The following is a 20,528-nucleotide window of genomic DNA, read 5'->3' on the forward strand; positions in this document are numbered from 1 at the left end:
CTCCTCCTCTTCCTCTTCCTCTTCTTCCTCGTCCTCCTCCCCTCCAGTATTGTCTTCTCCCACACAGCAGCCCCTCCCATCCTCCTCCTCCTCCTCCTCGACCATCTCCGCTCTCCCCACTTCCCAACCCTCCTTCATTGGAAGACACCAAACTCCTAACGGTATACACAAGCACGCCCACATGCACTCGCTCACACACCAAAAACTATCATCTATTTATCTATCTATACCTTATGTAAATATGTATGTATGTATGTATGAATGTATGTACGTATTCATGTATACATGTATATATGCATGTATGCATCTCTATTTATCTATCTGTCTATCACTCAACTTTTCTACCTGTTTTTGAATCTGTCTATATATCTGTTCATCCATATGTCGTTTTATTTATCTATTCATCTATCCAGCCAATCTTTCTATTTTCTATTTATTCGGTGGTATATTCTCTGTGCACACTCCTCCCTGGTGTAATGGCCAGCACGTTTACCTACGAATCAGTTATCCACAATCTATCACGGCCCGGTGTGCGCCCCAGAGAGCTGTTCATCCTTTTTTCGGGCTTCCTGGGTAAACCCTGGAAGAGGTAAAACATGGCAACCCGGATATCACACATGGACTGTACCATGGGGCTGTGGGTTCTTATCCACCACATGCTTAATTAAGAGTATTTGAAACGGAGAATAACACCGAGGCCACGCGCAGAATGACGTAAGCCCCAGATTTACCCAAACATCTTTTCTATTATTTAGGTGTCTGAATATATTTTTTTATATATATTTTCCCGTTCAACGCCCAGTCACTTTCTCTCTCTCCTACACACACACACACACACACACACACACACACACACACACACACACACACATCTATCCGTAGGGCAATGGTTAGCGGGCTCACCTCACAACCGAGAGGTCCCGTGTTCGATTCCTGGGAGGAGTGAAGACGAACAGGCAGTCGCCTTTAAATAATCAGTGCGTCCTGTCCCCCCTGCAGTGAATGGGTACCAGGCGAGTGTGTGTGGGTGTCAGATTTCAGCCGTACCCAAAGATCCGTCACTTGTGAGCTTCAAGCTCATTCAGGGAGTTGGTTTTTCCCTTGCAATCGCGAGTCTGTTACATGATTAGACCATGGTGAATGGTGAATTACACACCAGAATTCAAAGTTCAGTTGCTTCCACCTTTACCTGTCACTCGGCAGGCTGAGTTTCCAGTTGTGCTCAGGCCACTAAAGTTTTTACTCTTAGGGAAGCGGTTACTGTGCTCCCATGAGCACAGGGGATTTGGTGTGTGGTGTGTGAGGTCCCAGCAGTACCCATGGACTGGTCCTCCGAGCTCAAAAGAGAGCTTTTTTTCCGGAAAGGTACTGTCTGGCGATCACGAGTCCAGCATGTGATCAAACCGTGGGCGAATGGCACACACACACACACACACACACACACACACACACACACACACACACACACACACACACACACACACACAAACGCACACGCTGAGTGGAGGTGCTTATGCTGCAGGTAATCATGAATAACTTCAGAAAAATATATATATTGAAGACTCTGGAGTGAGGACAGGCAGCAGTTAGTTGGGAGTGAAGGAGGAGGCAATAGCAAAGGACGGAAGAGTGCTGGGGAATGTGGGGGAAAATGTGAGGATGGTGAATGAGAAAGCGCCGGGAGAGAGTTTAGTGGAGGAGGTTACCCCCTTCACGGGTTGTCGGTGGTGTGAGGGGAGGAGTCCCTGTACGCTGGTTAGAGGAAGGTTCTTACCACTCCCGAGCGAACATTCCGCTATCCCGCGAGGCTGAGGGTGCCCTGAGGCCGTCGCAGACGTGTGAGGCTCTGTGACGGAGATCTCAGGACTCAGGGCTCCCAGGGTCACATAACTCGCATTCCCACAGGGACTCGCCGCCGGACCTGCCGTAACCAACACGGATACGCACACACACACGGTCACACCCAGTACGCACGCAACTATGATTAAAAGTCGCCTGTCTCTCTGAAGGAGCATGACAGGACCAACGTATTTCATGAGTGACTCCAGTGTGATCATAATTATTATGCCTGGCTGTTGATTCGAGAGGCTGAGAGGAAGTCACTCCTCCACCACAAGGATTAAATGTTACCTGGTGGCCTTGGTGGCAGCGCAGTGGTGGCAAATGCTCCTGCCACTGCCTGCCCAGCGATTATTCCAGCAGTCACCTCGAGCCCTTAGGAAGGGATACATAAAACTTTGAATGGAGTTAAGCTTTTATTTTATTACTAGTAATCCTTTTGCCGTGTTCCTTATAACCATTCTTACTTTGAAACGCAGTTGTTTCAGCAGCATATGCACTTTTTTGTAGATGATCTCAATGGGCAGGGCCAACGAGTTTTTGTTGGTTACCTTTTTTTATATGTGGCCATGGTGGCCTTGCATAGGTTCCTTCAGATCTATCCCCATGCCATTGGATGCATGGTAGAAGACTCATAATCTCTTTTAGACCTATTAAGAGGGATGACGTCAACACTGGATGTCGTTTTTTTTCATATGAATCCTGTTTAGTGTTTGTACATACATTCACAATTATGTGTGTGTGTGTGTGTGTGTGTGTGTGTGTGTGTGTGTGTGTGTTGATTCCCTAACACTTTTCAAATTACTCATAATCCACACGTCCTCCTCCTCACTCCCTCACGGCATCAGGCTGACCCGTGACCCACCGAGAGGCTTGCCAGGAGAGAAACTCAGCAGGGAGAGGCTAGTACCTGTTGTTCACAAGTCACGACGTAGGTTCAGAGACTCGTTGCCACATGTTCTCGGCAGGAACTATTTCTCGCAGTTGGTAAGACTTTCTTAGTTTCACATATAGAAACAGTATAATTCTTATCATTCCTCTTATCTTATCACTTGCCTATAAATGAAGGCAGGTTCTGAACAGAGGAACAGTTATATTTTCTGTATCTCTTTGTCTTGAATCTTCCTTCAAAAATATCACAAAGAAATCTCAATTTTTATTTTATTTCTTTCATGGGATTCCTTCGGACCGGGCGTAAATACGGATGACATCAGTAAGGACTAGAAAATGATGGAGGAACCTGCGTAGAAGGAGATAAAATGAAGAGTTTGCAGAGCCAGGAAAAGAAGGAGAGATCAACAGACTATTGCGAAAATGTAAGAAGAAACAAAGAGGGAAGGATAAAAAAATATAAATTAAGGATATATAGGTGAGAGAGAGTGAGGAGGAGGAAAACTCACTCACTGATGTCATTTAGGAAAGGATAAAATTCCTGTGACAACGACCTCGCAAAAACTACATTAAAAGGTCGAATGAATACCCAGAGGCAGAAACCATCCACCCAAGAACTTATACAGCCCTAAACATTAATCATTTATATGAATTTGAAACAGAAACGAAGGCAAGTAATTCGAAGCTACCACAAAGGCTATCTGAACTTCGGAGTCAGCTTACTCTTAGAATAATATTAGGCTAAGTCTATATATACCAAGTCAAGTCATATGCAGGTTTGTGGGAGGAGACACGGCAGAGGCGTGGCTTATGCGTAACGTTGCTTGGAGCCAAAACAGAGAATGTAGAAACAGGGATTTAGAGAAAACGAAGAAAGGCGGACTAATTTAAATCAATCACCTCAACATGCCCTCCCTCACACCCCACACCGCCGTTTCTAGGCATTGGAATTACAGTCACGCAATAGCACAATAAGAAGGCATATTTTTTTTCATCAGTGGCTTGCCTTAACGCGCTGTGAAAGAAAGCAAGCATGCACATCCAGAGTGCACACACGGCCGCAACTTTAGTCACCCCTGAACTGGCTTTTTTTTTTTTTTTTTTTTTTTCCCTTCAAGTGACGTCATCCCGCTGATCCGCCTTAAACCGCCCCCTGCGCGTACCGGTCGCAGTTTTGAAGCAGAGTGACTTGACTTACTATATATAGACTTAGATGTTAGGTACTTGAAGTTCCGTTACTATCTTTTTCCTCATTTTAGGGTCAGTAATTAACTTTATGCAAAAACTAAAGGTCAATGCTTCCCATTCACCGGTAAAGCGGCAAGAACCTCCCCACACTCCGCCCAAGGTGACTGCTCTTCTGAACTTGCTAACTACATGCCTCCCCCCCTCCCGCGGCCCTGCTGCAAGCGACTTTCTACTCATGCTCATCCCAATACTGTCCAAACCCCTTATGCAAGAGTTAACCACCATCTTCACTCTTTCATCCCTCACGCTGGTAAACTCTGGAACAATCTTCCTTCATCTTTATTTCCTCCTGCCTACGACTTGAACTTTTTCAAGAGGAGGGTATCTGGACACCTCTCCTCCTGAAATTGACCTCTCTTTCGGTCACCTCTTTGGATTCTTTTTAGGAGCAGCAAGTAGCGGGCTTTTTTATTATTGTTTCCTTTTTTTGTGCCCTTGAGCTGTCTCCTTTGTTATAAAAAAAAAAAAAGACTACTGACTTCAGATGGGAAATGACTTATTAGTGTCATTCATTTACTAAGGTGTCGGATCACGTACTAGACTTGTAATAGTAAGCCAATGTCCTTCCCGAAAGAGCTTGAGGCTGCATATTGACAGATGTATGGGTGCACATGGGCTCTCACACGCCACACACTCCATCTCCGTTGCTTCAGGAGCGGCAGCAATCGTTACCGCTAGCGGATTATCTTTTTGGTCTAAGCAAGGCAGTGATATAAAATTCATCATCACGTGTGTGTGTGTGTGTGTGTGTGTGTGTGTGTGTGTGTGTGTGTGTAGGTGACCCCTCCCCCCCCAACACACACACAGTGTTAGTGGGCTCGGCTCTCAATCAAGAGTTTCCAAGTTCGATTCCTGTTCGATTCCACTCCGCAATAAATGGGTTCCAGGTGTCAGTCAAAGATTGTGTCCCGCCTTCCACATGTGTGTAGGTGTGAAGTAGGGTCCCAGCCGTATTCAAAGATCTGTCACCTGAGCTTTAAAGCCCATTCGAGCAGGGTACTGTCTAGCGATCGTGAGTCCAGCGTGTGATAAGACCATGGTGAATGGCACACACACACACACACACACACACACACACACACACACACACACACACACACACACACACTCACATTTAGAAAAAAAAAGTATACGTAAAGAAATGGAGGAACAGAATTAGAAAAGGGAAGGAGGGAAACAGAGGTGAGGATAAACTAAGAGATAAAGAAAGAGAAAGGAATATAACAAATAGGATAAATGTTCAAGGAAAATAGGGAGAAACAAGAAGAGAGAAGAGAAGAACAAACAGCAGCAGCAGGAGAAGGAAAAGAAGAAATAGGAGGAAGAGAGGCAGGGGTAGGTGGAGGAGAAACTAGGCAATGCAACTTCAGGTATATCTCGTCCACCTTGACCACTGAACCCCCTATCCTTGACGCCTCTCCCTCACTTCTCTGTCCTTCTCCGAGAATTCCCTCCCTCTCTTTAGACTCAATATATTCACTGCCTCTTTGCTTCCATTTCATCAATCTTCACCTTGTTATCCTATCATGTATGACCGGGAATGATAATTAGTAAGTTTTAACATTGTCATTTACATATGTATCTAATGTTTTGTAAATTTTATCTATATTTAGTTCCAAGTTTTGCATCTGATGTGAGTCATGTAAACATCGAAGTCCACTGTATTCTAATTACTTGCCATGAGTTTTACCTTTTTTTTCAGATTCCCTTTCTATTGCTATTTGACAACTGCCTTTTCTCCACGTATTTCTCATAATCATGTATATTTTTCAAATTATTCGCAGTTTTTATCACTAGCACCACCCCTACATTATCCTACCACTATCATCATGCTTATCGTCTTTTCTTTTAATTCTGTAATTATACTAAGTTTCGCTGTTGTTGTGTTGATGTTGTTCTTATTATTTTCTCTCTCTCTCTCTCTCTCTCTCTCTCTCTCTCTCTCTCTCTCTCTCTCTCTCTCTCTCTCTCTCTCTCTCTCTCTCTCTCTCTCTCTCTCTCTCTCTCTCTCTCTCTCTCTTACACACACACACACACACACACACACACACACATTCCATCTTTCTTTCTCTGTTTCATAAAAAAAGGAAAGGGACTTAGAGTAGAGGGGAGGGTGGAAGAGGCGGCTGTAGGGAGACCGAAGATAGGAAGCCTATGAAGGGTTGCACAAGACTCCGTAGATGTCAGATTCTTGGAACGAAGAACCTCACGACTTTCCTCCCTCTCTTCTCGACCCTTTCTCCTCGTTAACCTCCCACTCTCCGCCTGTCTGCCTGTCTGCCTTTATCACTGTCTGTGTGTCTGTGTCTTTCTGTTAGTATGCCTGTCTGTGTGTCTGGTATCTCTCTCTCTCTCTCTCTCTCTCTCTCTCTCTCTCTCTCAGCTGTGTCAGTATTCTCAAGGCCAAGTTTGGATATGAGTGAATTTAACTTACATATGGTCGGATATTTATGCCACTGCGAGGCTCACAACCGGGTCTGTTTTTTTATATTGTTCATGTTTTTGAACAGTTGATGGATATTAATGGCTGCTGAGGACCCAATGAATTTTCAACTAGCTCTTACTAGTCTCTAACTAGTAAGAATTGGACGTTGAAGATGTTCATCGTAATACTTATTAATCGTTAAATATAACTGTTACATGATCACCCTCAAAATAATGTCAAAGATATTTTCAATGTTTCCCCATAAAGACGAATTATCCATAGCTTTAATTAGTTTCTTTTCGTGGTATTTTGTTTTCCACCTCATCAAAGTGTGCTTCCTTTACTGTCAAAGTTGCTAAGATGGTAAAACTCGCAGATTTGAGAGCTGAAAATTACAACCGGTTTGTCTAGATTATTACACTTCAGCCATAGGCTTACTCTTCAAAACACCCAGGCACGGCACCTTTAATAATTCTTCGCTGCTTTGTCATAAGAGGTCTTGAAATCCATAAGCATCAAGAACAGTGTGCTAGTTTCATGTATACTTGCTCAACTACTTGTTTGACAGCAAAAAACTGGTCTTCACATCCCATGCACTCTTGGATCCATAATACTTAATCATAATCCGTTATAATCCAGGGATAAGTTTTCCTCACTATGTACCGTTAGTTCAGCTAACCGTGGCAATACTCTTTGTTTTAATGCACCTTTACAGATCTGTTCCGATCACTGAATGTTGTCCGATCCATACATGCCCTGTTATACTTGGATCACCATGCATCACTAAGACGACCGATATATAATTTAACAAAAATTATAATAACAAGTGACCTATCCATTTTCAAGGATATTAAAATTAAGAACACGAGTTTATTCTTCCTGGTGAAGCATTTAGTGATCTCTACCTCATCCGAACAACTCACTCCTTTACCTTATTTCCACTTTCCCTACCTTTACTCTGAAATGGAGTTAGGTGTTGACGCTATTGCTGAACTCCATAAATCTCTTTTTATTACCATTCTTTAAACCAGCGATATGTGTTGGCCTTCTTCTATTCTTTGGTGATCATAAGTTGGAACTGGCAAGTCTAAAGGGTGAAATATGGCAACTTTAAGTGGTGAACGCTACCCTCAGCTCTACACCTTACCTGATGTGACAGCTCAAGCAGATCTACTTTTTTCTGGCCTTTAATCTTTCTTATGCATTAATGATTGTGTTCATATTTTTCTTTTGATTATTTGACCCCAGTCACTTGTCGGGTGCAAATCGTGCTGCTTTATCTGTGAATAACATACTTAGCTAGTTGCTAGGCATTGCTTAGGTCGAGCTCCACCATGTACACTGACCTCATAATAGAGCTTAGGTCATCTCAAATTCAATTTATTTCGTATAGGATAGTGAGATATGCAAATGCAGATCCAAGATGGATGACAAACTCAATTGAACATAACATTGGGTTAGAGTCAGGAATGATGAAAATTGAAGCTAATCTCAGAGAGATACATATAGTGAGACAAGCAAAAGAGGACCCCAATGGTTTCGTTCAGTTATACAGAATAGAAAAGAATGGCTAATAGTCATTGCATTTACTGCTGCAGCTACTACTACTATTACTTCTACTACTAGTACTATAGTCCGTTTCATTTCATCTGTCCACCAAAAAAGAGGGAATTTTGATGGATGTCGCACCTGCGCATTTCTAGTTCGTGAATACGTGAAAATCAACTGTTGTGATAGACCACAGACTTACATACTAGACTGCTCGTCCCCCATCTCCCTGTATTATGCTGAGTGAAGCCGGCCTGGGGCCGTGGGTGTGCCCAGTTCATAAAAAACGACGACTTCACACACCTCACTCCCACCGTTTCCTGACCCCAACATTAATTTTTAAGGAAAGCTGAGACCACCATCATCTTCCTGAGAAAATTCTGCATCACACTAGCATAAAATTGTAACAATAATGTAAAAATACACATACGAAAATCAGAGTTAAATGAAGTAGGGAGTATACATTTTCTTGCACTTATTTCACCTCAACTCCTTAGGCTGCGTTTCCACCAAACGAATCGAATCGATTCAATTCATGAAAAATCATTTGACTCGATTCATTTTGAATCAGCATCGTTCCAACTGACTGATCAACATTCAAAAGGCAGTACCATGCCTGGCTTTCACGAGAATGGACGTATACGCTGTCGCTGATACAGCAGCGTTGTTGTGGCTGAGGCAGCGTAGGCGTAGGAGTAAGCGTCAGCAAAGTGTTTGGGTCCATGAAATCAATATTAAAAGACCTGAATTTGGGAGCTTTGTACATCTGTTCCCAGATTTGGTAAATAATCCAGAAAAATTAGGATGACTACAGAACAATTCAAAATGTTGGTGGAGTTAACTGGATCCACAGAGCAGCTACGGCATCCCGATCTCGGTGCATAGGATCACTATAGGATCATAATTATATTGCACGTCGTTCTTGCACTAAACTAATCAGGACGTCCACTATCACGGTGCTAACTCGTCGTGTGACTCGCCGAGACTGATTAAAAAATGGGACCAAATCAATCGGTGATTCTGAATCGCCAGAAATCGTCATGATTTGAATTGACTCGATTCGCTTGGTGGAAACGATTACATTGAAATTAATGTGGGGAATCAAGACGAATCATGAATCGTGTTGATTCTTCATGAATTGAATCGATTCGATTCACTGGTTTTCGTCGCATCACTTTTATAAGCCCAGATCATAAATCTGCATGCTTTTCTGCTTCTGATGGTGTAGGGTACGTCACGAGGTAAAAATAAACATAGGGTCATAATCCCGTCCGAACATGAGTCACGCCGTGACGGCGCTCATTCGCCTCGGCTTTACTTGTAATGGTATTTTTCCCATGTAAACAGAGTTAACGGGATGTTTCCGTAGCCATATATATGTACATGGGTTTCTCATGACATGTGAAGGAAAAGGAAGAGAGAGAGGGAGAAGAACAGGAGGGAGAAGAAAGAGAAGGAGAGAAAGAGGAAAGAAGGAATTATGAGAGAGAGAGAGAGAGAGAGAGAGAGAGAGAGAGAGAGAGAGAGAGAGAGAGAGAGAATGGGTATTGAAACAAAGAGGCCCGTCGTGCTCCATATCAACCCTACAATCTGCTAGCTTCAACAGTTTCAAGTTTCACGGGGTCTCTCTAGTCTTAATCCTTAATCCCTGGATTAAAACGTACTCTTTCTAGATGCATATGTGTCCTGTGAGCCAATGATGTGTTTAATGAGTAGTTGTGATCTTTGTGAGGTGATTATCGCATAATATGAAAAAAGACCGATAAATAAAGAATCTTACCTTGGTTTGAAGTTGAACTATGAGCTCTCAAAACGCACAGTAATATGATTATAATAGTAGGCTATTGAAAGGACGCACGGATCGACACTCCGGCCTCACGGTGCGGCTTGCGTTCGGAGGCAATTTTGTCCCTATGTATATTTTTACCTCGGGACGTATCCTACAACAACAGAAGCAGAAAAGCATGCAGATTTAGGATCTGAGCTTATAAAAGTAATACGACGAAAACCAGCTGAGTACTAAGGAGTTGAATTGAAATAAGTTCAAGAAAATATGTACTCCCTACTTCATTTAACTCTGATTTTCGTATGTGTGTTTTTATATTATTGTTACAATTTTATGCTAGTGTGATGCAGATTTTTCTCAGGAAGATGATGATGGTCAGGAAGCAGAGTGGGAGTGAGGTGTGTGAAGTCGGTTTTGGTAGAACTAGGCGCACCCACGGCCCCAGGCCGGCTTCCCTTGCAGGGCCTTGGCGAGCAGTCTAGTATGTAAATCTGTGTCATAGACATTCAAGCCTATCTTTCAATAATATATTTGGATGTTTATGTATACAAAAAACAACTCAGTCGTTTGCATCGATAAGCTAACACACAACCACACGAAAAGACAAGGTTGTATCAAATAACAGTCACGTCATGCTCGAGCGATCAATGGTTTTTCAAATTCATTGATTGATAGCACATTTCAGGTATATTAAAATACATCTGGCTCTGCAAATGTAAATAAAGGGTATTTTAATGTTTTACTGCATGTAAATAACGATTAATATCGAAATAACATGAAACAGTAAATAATAAATGTTGAATGCGGTGCTAGGCTATTTCGAATATTAGGCTACCCATGTTATTTACATGCAACGTATCAAAATTCCTTATGTATAGACACTTTCAGAGTCACTTTATGTACTTGAATGAGATGAAATATGGGTATCTGAAAGGCAATAAATCGTTCGAGTATGATCAGATTGTACTGTTTGATATACAAGTTGTTTCTTCGTGTGCTTGTATGGTAGATTACATAATTATCGATGCAAAACGGTATGTTTGCGGTTCATATAAGAGGGCTTGAGTTTTTTTTTTTTTTATATATATATATATATATATATATATAAACACTCAAATATATCGCTGAAAATATAAAGTTGATCTTCACGCAATCACGAACTCGTAATGGGCAGGTGCAACATCTACGTTCACGAGTGGACAGACGAAATGAAACGGACTATACTACTACTACTACTACTACTACAGCTGCTGCTGCTGCTGCTGCTCATACTACTACTACTACTACTACTACTGTAGTGACACGACTTGCCTGATGGGCGAGCCTCCCATAACCCACTTAGACAGCGGGGTACCTCTTTGGCCGACTGGTAAAGGAATGGCTCTCCCGTTGCGGTTCGATCCCCGACGCCGGCAAACCTTTCCTTGTCTGGATTAATTTCTCGTGTGTTTCGTTACACGCAGAAGACGTGTGTGAGCGTAGTATAAGAGAAAAATTCTGGCATTTCACTACTACTACAGCTGCTGCTGCTGCTCATACTACTATTACTACTACTAGTAATAACAATAGTAATAATAATAATAAGAAGAAGAAGAAGAAAAACGAAAAGAAGAAGAAGAAGAAGAAAAGCGAAAAGAAGAAGAAGAAAAGCGAAAAGAAGAAGAAGAAGAAAAGCGAAAAGAAGAAGAAGAAAAAGCGAAAAGAAGAAGAAGAAAAGCGAAAAGAAGAAAAGCGAAAAGAAGAAGAAGAAGAAGAAGAAAAGCGAAAAGAAGAAGAAAAAGAAGAAGAAAAGCGAAAAGAAGAAGAAAAGGAAGACAGTAATATCAAGAGGAAAATATAAATAAAAATGAACAAATGATGATGACGATGGTAATGATGATGGTGGTGGTCGGTATAATAATGAAGCTGAAGAGGAACAAAAAGAAGAAGATGATGAGAAGAAGCAAAGGGAACTCACTCTCGCTGCAGGAGGACGTGGACTCAGGCAACTTGGCGGGGGCCGGGGTGGCGGCGGCGGCGGCAACGGGGGCAGCAGGGGCGGCGGTGCGGCTCCTCGTTGGTTTCTCCTCGAAGGTGTTGTCTCGTCGATTGCCGACCCCAGAGAGTCGTCCCGCTATTTTCCGCCCCTGGAGAAGACATGAAAGTGTAAGCAAAAATCATATGCATTTTCTATCTCATATTACTAGTGTATAGTTTATAGAAGAAGCGGATATAATAAGATTACAGATATCTGAGTTAATTGATAAAGGGCCGCTGATAACTTGCGTTTCGGAGCAGCCTAACTGAAAGGAAAAAGTAAAGCTTCAAAAAATGGAGGAAGTGTCGTGCTTCACCCCGCTGACATTAAAATTATCTTCTGGAAATTATGGTATCGTTGTACATATAATTCTGTGATAATGGTGGTGGGGACGTGGGGGTAATGATGATAACGGAGGTAGCGGTAGAAACTATGGCGGTAGTTATAGTAGGTGGTGGTGGTATGAGTGATGATAGTGGTGGTGTGAGTGGTGATCATGGTGTGGAGGTGATGGTGGTGGGACTGATGACTATGGTGTTGTTGTTGTTGTTGGTGGTGGTGGTGATGGTGTGGATGAAACTAATGATGGTGGTAGTGGTAATGTTGGTAGTGTTGTTATTGTTGGTGGTGGTGGTGGTGATGGTGTGGATGAAACTAATGATGGTGGTAGTGGTAATGTTGGTAGTGGTGGTGGTGATGGTGGTGGGAGCAGCGTTGGTATGGTGAGAATGGTAATGATGGTTGTGATTATAATGGTGGTGAAGGGGATGTGAATGGTGGGGGTTGGGTGGGGGGGGTCTGTCAATAATAATCACGTTTTCGATGAGACGATAGTGATGGCGGTGAGAGTGGCGATGGTGGTGATGGTGGCGGTACTAGTGGTGACGGTGTTGGTGTAAGTAAGTGGAGGTAATGGTGGTTACAGAAGTGACTGCGGTAATAGTGAAAGTGTTATTGACGCTGCTTCTGCCGCTGCTGACCGTGGGGGCGGCAATGGTTGTACTACTGTTGGCCATGATAATTATAGAAGTGGTGGTGGTCTCAGTGCCCTGACATTATTGGAGTTGTTTGTTTGATAAATTTATTAGGCAATAGCCTCAGACATTATGTACAAGATCAGTTAAATACAATTGTGATCAAGGGCGGATTTTAACTAAACCAATGGACACACACACACACACACACACACACACACACACACACACACACACACATTATTGGAGTGGGCGATAATAGTGACTCGATGTTGGTGGCTTGGGTGAATGCAATGGGGGCGTTGTTGTGGCAATATTGCAACTTGGTTAACCTTTACGGAGATTTGACTTTCACCCTTGACCCTCCTAACGTCGCTCCACATAAGGTTCAAATCAACTCTTAATTTCGCCCGGAGAAATTTCCCGTGACCTCCAACACAATAACTAGTTACCTTTGTTGTCACAGTGATTGTGTGTGTGTGTGAGAGAGAGAGAGAGAGAGAGAGAGAGAGAGAGAGAGAGAGAGAGAGAGAGAGAGAGACAGAGAGAATATTTGTGGTTAATATGGCGGCTGATTTTACGGTCGTTCAAAGTATTTTTCCTCCCAAAACTCACATGCCTTCGCGGGGGAAACAGGTCACTGGAACAAACAGTCATCTTGCCGCTCATGAATGATTGTATTGTTGTTTGCGTCGGAAGGTACTCTTAACTAAACCCGAGCCCCAATCCTAGTTGACAGAGCCATGTCACTTACAGCTATATTGTTTGAGACCCGCTGGTGTGACGTGACTCTGTAAACGAGGATTGAGGAAGATTGGCCGGGGAGTGGCGAAGTCTTGCTTAAAACGACATGGGAGAATAATTTTTAATGAGGGTTTTTTTTCGATGTTTTCTTTTGCTTGCTGCGCTTTGTATGCACGAATCAGTTCTTGCACTCGCGATCCTTCTCCCAAGCTCTTTGAACACACGCGATTCCCTGATATCAGGAGATTATTGTATATCTTTTTTTCTGTGAAGGAAGGGGAAATAAACATATCACAAGAATCCATGCATAGAAAACCTACTATTCAATATAAAGCACATAAAGCAATCTCAAAACGAATTATTTTTCCAAGCCGTTTCTAGCGAGGTTTCGCGACTCCCCACCCCAGCCAATCCTCTTCGACCCCCTTGGGAGTCGCGACCCATCGGTTGGGAACATCTGCGTACAACTCATCAGTACGCCATCCACGCTCACGCTGTTGCTGCTTTCTTGTTCACTGATCAGAATTCTAAGCATTTATTGTTGGGTCCCTAGACACGTCGATGTTGCCGGGAATGAACGGGCTGATGAACTTGCTCGGCAGGCAGCAGCTCGAGCTGCCGTCCCTTGCCCTATCCCATGTACAGACGTCTTTCCTGCGATTCCTGAGGCGGTTCTTGCCAGTTGGGCGAGCTTACCAGGAATGTGTTCCATCCCTGGTCATATTCCAATATCCGAGACCGTCGCTCCCAGACAGCTTTGGCTCCCCTGCGAATCGGCCACACTCGCCTCACCCACGGGTACTTCATGTCCGGAGATTACCAGCCGTACTGTGACGACTGTTTGGTTCCTCTTACTGTGAGGCACTTGCTGGTAGAGTGCCCGAGTTTGGTCGACCTGAGAAACCGTTTCCTTTACCGATGCCGCGGTGCGGACGGTGTGTTTAGTCCTTGTCGGGTGCCTAGCCCTGAGTGTCTCTCTCAGGGTTTTAACGTGCTTTAATTTCTAGAGGAGGCTGACCGCCTCCGTTTATTGTAATGCCCTTGGTGGTTTTCTTTTACGTGTGTTGTTTTAGCAATCTTTTTTTATGTCTTATTTTTAGATAACTTTCATTTGTTTTGTTTTTATTTGACTGTTTGGTTGCGGCGCTATATGACCCTGGCTGTTGGGGCGCATAACCTCAATCACTCACTCACTCAGTACTGCGGAGTTCATGATTGACCAACGCCACGAGTTAATGTTACACAGTTAAATTAACTTGTCAGGAATGTAGTAGTTTTGTTAATGATTGTCGTAATGGTCCTTTTTTGAGGTTACAATATCAAGCACACACACACACACACACACACACACACACACACACACACACACACGTACATACAGACACGGAAGCACACACATGAATATGCACCTAAGCCCCCTCACCAACAGACGCATACAGACAAATACATACGGACATATGAGGATGCATCACACGCACATACACACGTACACTCACACTCACAGCGTGCACATACGACTAACAAATGGTAGTGAGGAGTGGAAAGTCTTATGTACGCTGTTTGACAAGCTGGCGGGGGAGGGATGAGCCTCTGACGGAGCATACCATTTAGAAAGCGCTATCTTGTACTTTCACCCCTTGTTTTCTTCGCATTCCAGGACAGGGTTTTCGCTTCCTCCCTTATATAAAGAGAAAACCGACGCGGAAGACGGTCAGAGAATATGAAAGATGGCATGGCCTGTCAAGGGAGGAAAATCAGGAAAGAGAAAGTTGCTATGAAGATGGACATTGATTATCGAAGTAATGACGATAGCTCTACGATCCTTTTACCTGAGATGAAAAGAGAAGAAGAAGGAAAAGAAGAGAAAGAAAAAGAAGAAGAAGAAAAAGAAGAAAAAGAAGAAAAATAAGAAGAAAATGAAGAAAAAGAAGAAAATGAGGAAGAAAAAGAAGAAAAAGAAGAAAATGAAGAAAAATAAGAAGACAATAATGATAATGATAATAAAAATAATGATAAGGAAAAGAATTAGAGGAAGATACAATTAGTAATAAAGTTATCTTAATAAAATGGACAGGAACTAATCAGGGATGAAAAGCAAAAGTTCAGAAGCGGTAAACTACGAAGCGGAAAAGACAAGTGAAGGAAAATCCGCAACAAAACATAGAAGCGAAAAGAAAGAGGTTACGTATTGGTCCAGCATAACGTAAATAACACCTCATGAGCTTATCCACTTTATTGCAACATTATCAAAGAGAAAACTGAAAGAAGATGCTGCTGCACGCGTACACATGTACTCCCCCCCTCACCTCGCCCCCCCCCCCCCACCTCCTCCCCAACACACACACACACACACACACACACACACACACACACACATCCCATCATGCCTGTGAAAAAGCTTCTGTTTGTCCTTCCTCGAGTTCCGTGGAAAAAGGAAAGATAAACTTGATAATACACGATGCCAACGAACATGTTATCATCAGTTTCTCTTGTTTTTTTTTTCTTTTTTTCTTAACACTGCAGGGCAAATTGGTTTCGGTGCCTTTCATATGAAAAAAGGTAATTGCTGTGGATGATGATTTGACTGGACACTGGTAGAGGAGGTAAAATGAAACTTTAAGGAAGCAAACAACTCCAATGGCTCAGAAGAAAATGACACAAATGCTGCAGTTACGAAAGAAGAAAAAAGAAAATAGTAATTATTTGAAGAAAGAGAGAAAGAAGGAAAATAGAGAAGGAGGAAAACTAAAAATAGTTATGATTTACCAGAGAAGAGTCATCATCACAACACACACACACACACACAAATATATATATATATATATATATATATATATATATATATATATATATATATATATATATATATATATATATATATATATATATGTGTGTGTGTGTATATATATATATATATATATATATATATATATATATATATATATATATATATATATATATATATATATATATATATATATATATATATATATATATATATATATATATATACATACATACAGACGCGCGCGCTCGCTCGCATACACAAAAGACATACTAAAAATTCTTATTCACATTAAATAGCGAAATTTAGTATATTAAATTTGAATTCTAAAAGAAAAAATAAGCATGACTTAACTCTTGCTTTTGAATCTGTACAAAACGTAAAAAGAAAAAGAAAATAAGTGGAATGTTGTGCCTCAAGTTATAGGAGAAAGTGGATGTCGGCGCTGTGCTACTTTAGGACCAAACGGGTTGGACTTCCGAGCACCTGGTGAAAGACTGAACGAGTACTATTGCTACGGTATTCCTGCCATACATTGCCGTTGCTCTTGACTCAAGTGAAAAAAAAAATGTCATAGGCGCAAATATACTGACTGGCATTATACAAGAAATCTAGGAAAAGTGATTGAAAGGAAACCTGCTCAGTTAATAAATATGTGACTAATGGCTGGTGCCAATCCCTCTGATATGAATGGATTGCAAAACCGAAATCAAAGATGGAAAAGAGAAAGAAAAACCGAGTAAAAGAAAGAAAAAGAGGTGACAAGAAGAAATAAGGGCTGGGGAAAAGGTGTATGTTGTACGAGCAGAGGACGACGACAGGGAGAGAGAGAGAGAAGTAGGAGCGGGGTCAATGAACGACGAGTAAAAGGGGCAGCTGTAGCATGAGGGAAGGAAGAGAAAAGAAAGCCAGTAGTGTACAGTTGTCTGTGAAGTGAAGGGGGAGGGGGCGACGTAATTTTGTTACGGAATAAAAGGATGGTGTCTCAAAAAAGGGTGTGGTCGATGTGTCATGTGTTGTGTGTGTGTGTGTGTGTGTGTGTGTGTGTGTGTGTGTGCGCGCGCGCTTAGAAGTATTATTCACCTATGGTCTGATCACATGACGGACTCGCGACTGCCAGTAAGTACTTAAATCGAGAGCTTGGAGCTTAGTGATGGATGTATTGAATCCGTGGTGTTAACAACCCCCAGTTAGCAAAATGCGGAACTTTGGGCCAGTATCACTGCTATCCTGACATACCCTGACCTCACACCTATCGCCTTCACCACCTTGCCCAATCGCAGGTTAGTAATCGCTCCTGTCAGCCAAACACCATTAGTAGCAAAAGTGAAAAGTGAATCATAGCGTGTCGAGTGAGAGGAAGGGGTCGTGTCCACGGTAGCTCATTACGGTCTGATCACGTGCTGGTCAGTACCTCCCTTGGAGAGATTTTGGAGCGCGTTAGCCGATCTATGAGTACTGTTAGGACCTTCACACCCCACGTATACATGTCTCCCTTCCTCAGGGGGGGCACTAACCGCTCTTTGTCAGCGGGAAAATCTTTCAGTCTGAGGTAGGCTGAAACTTCAGCCTATGCGCGCGCGCGTGTGTGTGTGTGTAATTCACCACAGCCTGATCATGTGTTGGACTCGTAATCGGCAGCAGGTAAGCTCCTGACATGAACAAGTGCTCTTTATCGTCGATCTCTGGGTACTGTCAGGACCTCACACATCACACATCCCATCTCCCTTGCTCAAAGGGGGACAGTAACCACTCCTAGTCAACGGAAAGAATCCGGCCTGAGCGGGCTGGAACCGCCGCCCTGTCAGACCGTGAAGCCTGGCAGCGCAGCGCTCTAACCAATTGTGTGTGTGTGTGTGTGTGTGTGTGTGTGTGTGTGCAGTCGAGTGTAGTCGACGAATCGTTTTCTCTCACTCTGATGGATATTGCAGACCAACCAGAACATTTTTATCATTTCGCAATAAAATTTTAGAAGTATGAGACAAAAGATTTTTTTATTAAGAAGCAGAAATCGAATGCTGAAAAGAAAAAAAAGTAAAATATATAGTTAAAAGGAAGTAGACCATAAAGCAGCGTAGTTTAATATATAAGTACATGGATCATAAATGTAAAAAAAAAAAAATAGTACAGCGTAATATACGAGATATCAAGAAATTTTTAAATAAACATTGACAACACTTGTATCATGAAAAACTATACGATCCTCTAATAGGATTTTGTTTCACGTATTGCATCAAAGGAGAAAAGAATAGTGTCAAAATGATCAAGAGAATAACCATGAGAGCAAAATGCAACAAAATATAAACACAATAATACACACACACACACACACACACACACACACACACACACACACACACACACACACACACACACACACACAAGTAGAAACATACACACACCCGCGCGGGCGCCCACATGTATTAAGACAATGTAAATCCGATATTACGTAGAAAAATACAACAGAATATCCAAGAAAAGATTATATATTTATAGCAGTGTTAAGGAGAGAGAGAGAGAGACAGAGAGAGAGAGAGAGAGAGAGAGAGAGAGAGAGAGAGAGAGAGAGAGAGAGAGAGAGAGAGAGAGAGAGAGAGAGAGAGAGAGAGAGAATGAATCCGGGTAAAAATAATGAGGGAAAAGAAAATCAACCGTGCAAAGAATAGACGCAGAAACGTCTAGGGCCTGAACTTGTGCTCTGGGGAATAGCTATGAACTCTCCACTTCCTTAGAAAGTGTGGCCTTTTGCGACCTCTCCTCCACCGGTAAGGTTACAATACTGTGAGTGTTGAAAAGAGACACGAGTAGTGTGAAGCAAATGGATATAATTCTACTATTAAGAAAAGTAACAGGGAAGAGAAAAAAAAATTGCAGGGGAGTAAACTTCCTTTATGTAGTAAAGGAATTAGTAGCATATTATCATTCTCTTGAGGTTTTTATTTTTTTTATTGTTCTCTTTAATATTTTATAAGCAAAACATACTCGTGTCTTTTTTTTTCTCCTCCACATATTCAGGTGCGGGAACTATAGGGAGGAAGTTTGATGTAAATAAATTTTCGGCAGGAAAACTTGGCTGCGAGGAAGAGGAGGCTGAGACCATGTATTCCCGTTCGACCCTTGCCCCCGGTAAACTTTCGTAATGGGGCCTGGTGGTCGGCCCCAGCCCGTTAGATGCTCTGGAAAGTATTTCATAATGTCGCCATTCATGCCTGGTTTATGCTGCCTCCCGGTGCTCTACTTGACCGTTCCGTCTCAGAAATGCGCACCAAAGAGAGGCAGTGCTCGTCTCTATTCCTCGTTCCTAACATGCAGTCACGAATACATATAAACTGACTCACTAGTTTTCTTCCATCATTTTATCCCTTACCCCATAGCATTATCTCCCTTGTAAAGTATTTGTTTTTCATATATTTCAGCCTTTCTCCCCCGGGCACTCCCATCCTGTTCACCAGCGTTGCCTCTCGCTATTTATTTTGAACCAACAAACGGATTTTACTTTTGAAGTGGTATTTAATTACTCAAGTTCGGCACTTTCTCTAAGCATTATATTCTATTGTTTAGGTTTCGTATTTCATTCCTTGTCTTCCCTATTCCTTCGTCTTCTCTTTCCCTTCTATCCTTCTCTTCATCTCTCACCTTTCATCAAGTCTACTTAGTTTCCCCCCTACCCTCCTCACCTTCCCCACTTTCCTCTCGACATCACGTGTGTTTAATGTCAACTTTTACCTACAACCCCACCTTGTCATGTACACACACACACACACACACACACACACACACAGAAGCACTTCACTCTATATTAAGTGTTGGCTGGCACCGCTTATGCTGTTCCGATGTTTGGAAGTCTACCTTATGATGGAGTTATTTTTACATTCGGATGATAAAATACTGTTGAATGCTTTTAGTAATAAGATGATAGAGAACACCATGTGTTCTGTTTTTCGTAAATGAAATACTCGTAAACAATAGTTCTTTCATAATTATGAGCATTCCTTTTATGGGAGGAAGAAATGAGATGCAGGAGGTGAGGTGGTGAGGTTGCCTGTTTAAGCTTGCACAATAATGATAAGAGCAAATAATGCCCTCACTGGTCAGCAATGTTCTAAAGATTATTAGGACATTCCTGATGAATTGCGTCAGAGGCCCCTGCGTCTCAACACCATGCAAACCTACCATTCAAGAATGTCTTGTTTGCTGTTGAAAGAGCTAAGTAGTGCATGATGTAATGTTCTTAAAGGTGTGTGATGTAACGTATGTTGTATGATGAGGCA

At 42.3% G+C, this 20,528-nt stretch overlaps 1 protein-coding gene across 2 annotated transcripts in view; it reads right to left on the reverse strand.

Annotated features, from left to right (window-relative positions):
- The window catches only part of LOC127005928 (uncharacterized), a 117,426-nt gene that overhangs the window by 84,259 nt on the left and 12,639 nt on the right, over positions 1-20,528 (reverse strand). Inside the window, exon 2 of one of the 2 annotated variants that reach the window (XM_050875342.1) lies at positions 11,695-11,863. In XM_050875342.1, coding sequence (XP_050731299.1) covers positions 11,695-11,863 — 169 coding nt within the window. Of the gene's footprint in view, positions 1-1,774; positions 2,073-11,694; positions 11,864-20,528 lie in introns of those variants that run through there. The other variant, XM_050875341.1, reaches the window with a different exon arrangement.

The sequence above is a fragment of the Eriocheir sinensis genome, chromosome 31 (genome assembly GCF_024679095.1).
Source record: "Eriocheir sinensis breed Jianghai 21 chromosome 31, ASM2467909v1, whole genome shotgun sequence".
Classification (NCBI taxonomy): Eukaryota; Metazoa; Arthropoda; class Malacostraca; order Decapoda; family Varunidae; genus Eriocheir; species Eriocheir sinensis.